Source organism: Manacus vitellinus, unplaced genomic scaffold (assembly GCF_001715985.3).
Source record: "Manacus vitellinus isolate BGI_N305 unplaced genomic scaffold, ASM171598v3 scaffold_119_pilon, whole genome shotgun sequence".
Lineage (NCBI taxonomy): Eukaryota > Metazoa > Chordata > Aves > Passeriformes > Pipridae > Manacus > Manacus vitellinus.
In genome coordinates this window covers 383,525-385,280 of record NW_021938894.1, presented here as the reverse complement: position 1 = coordinate 385,280, position 1,756 = coordinate 383,525, and the positions used below count along the sequence as shown (strand labels likewise).

Here is a 1,756-nt window from a genome sequence, read left to right as displayed (position 1 = left end):
TGGCCTTGGACACTTCCAGGGATCCAGGGGCAGCCACAGCTTCTCTGGGCAACCTGGGCCAGGGCCTCCCCACCCTCACAGGGAAGAATTCCTTCTCCATATGTCATCTAACCCTGCCCTGTCTCCATGGGAAGCCACTCCCCGTTGTCCTATTGCAACAGGCCCTGCTAAAGTTCTCTGCTGGAGTGAGGTGACTCCTGCCCTCGGTTCCCAGCTCAGATCCAGCTGCTCATCCAGCAGCTTGAAAGCTCTGGGGAGGAACCCAACCTCATCCCATTTGGAACTCCAGGCCATGCCTCCCCAGGCACGAGCCTGTGACTCCTCTGAACTCCAGTACATCTGGGGGACAGCAGTTCTGGACCAGCCCTTCTACAGGACAATGGACTCCCCTGCAGCTTCCCCACCGTTTTCATCACCACAACCACCCCAACGAGCCCAGCACAGACACCAGCCTGACCAGTCTGTACTTCCCTTGGTCCCATTACAAAGGCAAACCCAGTCCCGAGGGATCATAAGGACAGTGAAATAAAGTGGCTTGTTCTGGGTTCTGCAACATTGCTGGTGGGAAAACCCAGGAGGAGGAAAGGAGCCCAGGAGGAGGAAAGGAGCCCAGGAGGGCAGGGAGAGACCGGGGAGCCCAGGACAGAGATGGGAGGAGCAGCCCAGGAGGAGGGAAAGAGAGGGAGGAGCCCAGGAGGAGAGGGAAGCCCAGGAGGACACAGGAGCTCTGTCTCCCCTCTGGGTGCCCCAGCCCCAGAGGAATCTGGGTTTTTCTGATGGGAATCTCTCACCCCACAGTGGGTCGCGGTCGTCTCACGGAAATGGAAGAGCAGGGACCAGATCACACAGAAGAGGAACCCAAAGAGGGGGCAGAACACAGTGCCCAGGGCCAGCGTGGTGAAACGCAGCCGGAACAGGATCCCATCCCGGTCCAGGGGCAGCGGGATCTGCAGCATCTTGGGGAACCTGAGAGCAAACAAACAAACCCTTGATGGGGATTCTCTGTCCTCCTGCTCTGGCTGACAACGTGGGGATTGGCCTCCACGGCCTGGGAGGGCTTTTCCAATTTCAGTGACTCTGGGATTCTGTCCAGTCCCACAGGGGCATGGATGGACACAGGGATCAGCCCCTCACATATCCCAGGGCAGGGACGGACACACTGATGAGCCCCTCACACCCTGGGGGACCCACACAAACAGGGATGGACACACAGATCAGCCCCTCACAGCCTGGGGGACCCACACAAACAGAGCAGGGATGGACACACAGATCAGCCCCTCACCCTGGGGGACCCACACAGACAGGGCAGGGATGGACACACAGATCAGCCCCTCACACCCTGGCTGACCCCACTCAGCCCCAGGACGGGCAGAACAGATGGGCAGCCAAAGAAAATCCCATTGTGGGGACACAGGAACCCCAAGACTCACAGCTAACATGGAGCAGGGGCAGAGGGACCTGCAGGCAGTGGGATGTCCCTGCAGCCCTCCAGGCTGATCTGGCTGAAGGACACGTGAGCCCTTTCCCGCGGGATCCATCCAGACCGTTCCCTGGCTCGGAGCACGGGGCACAGCTGACATTGTGAGGCCACTGCCGGGAGCTGCAGCTCCTCCAGCACATCCCAAACAGCCACAGCCCACCCTCACCCTGCTGCACTTCCCTGCTCCCGGCACCTGCATGGACAGCACTGTCCATATCCAGCGCCAGGGAGGGTTGGGATGGATCTCAGGGAAAGGTTCTTCCCCCAGAGGGTGGT

General features: G+C 60.1%; 1 protein-coding gene across 1 annotated transcript in view; it reads right to left on the bottom strand.

Annotated features, from left to right (window-relative positions):
• PGAP2 (post-GPI attachment to proteins 2) overlaps positions 1 to 1,463 on the bottom strand; it is a 15,962-nt gene extending 14,499 nt beyond the window's left edge. The window contains exons 1-2 of the mRNA XM_029965754.1: positions 1,431 to 1,463; positions 792 to 966 (exon numbers count right to left, since the gene is read on the bottom strand). Coding sequence (XP_029821614.1) covers positions 792 to 956 — 165 coding nt within the window. The 5' untranslated portion in view covers positions 957 to 966; positions 1,431 to 1,463. The remainder of the gene's footprint in view (positions 1 to 791; positions 967 to 1,430) is intronic.
• Between the last annotated feature and the right edge of the window lie 293 nt (positions 1,464 to 1,756).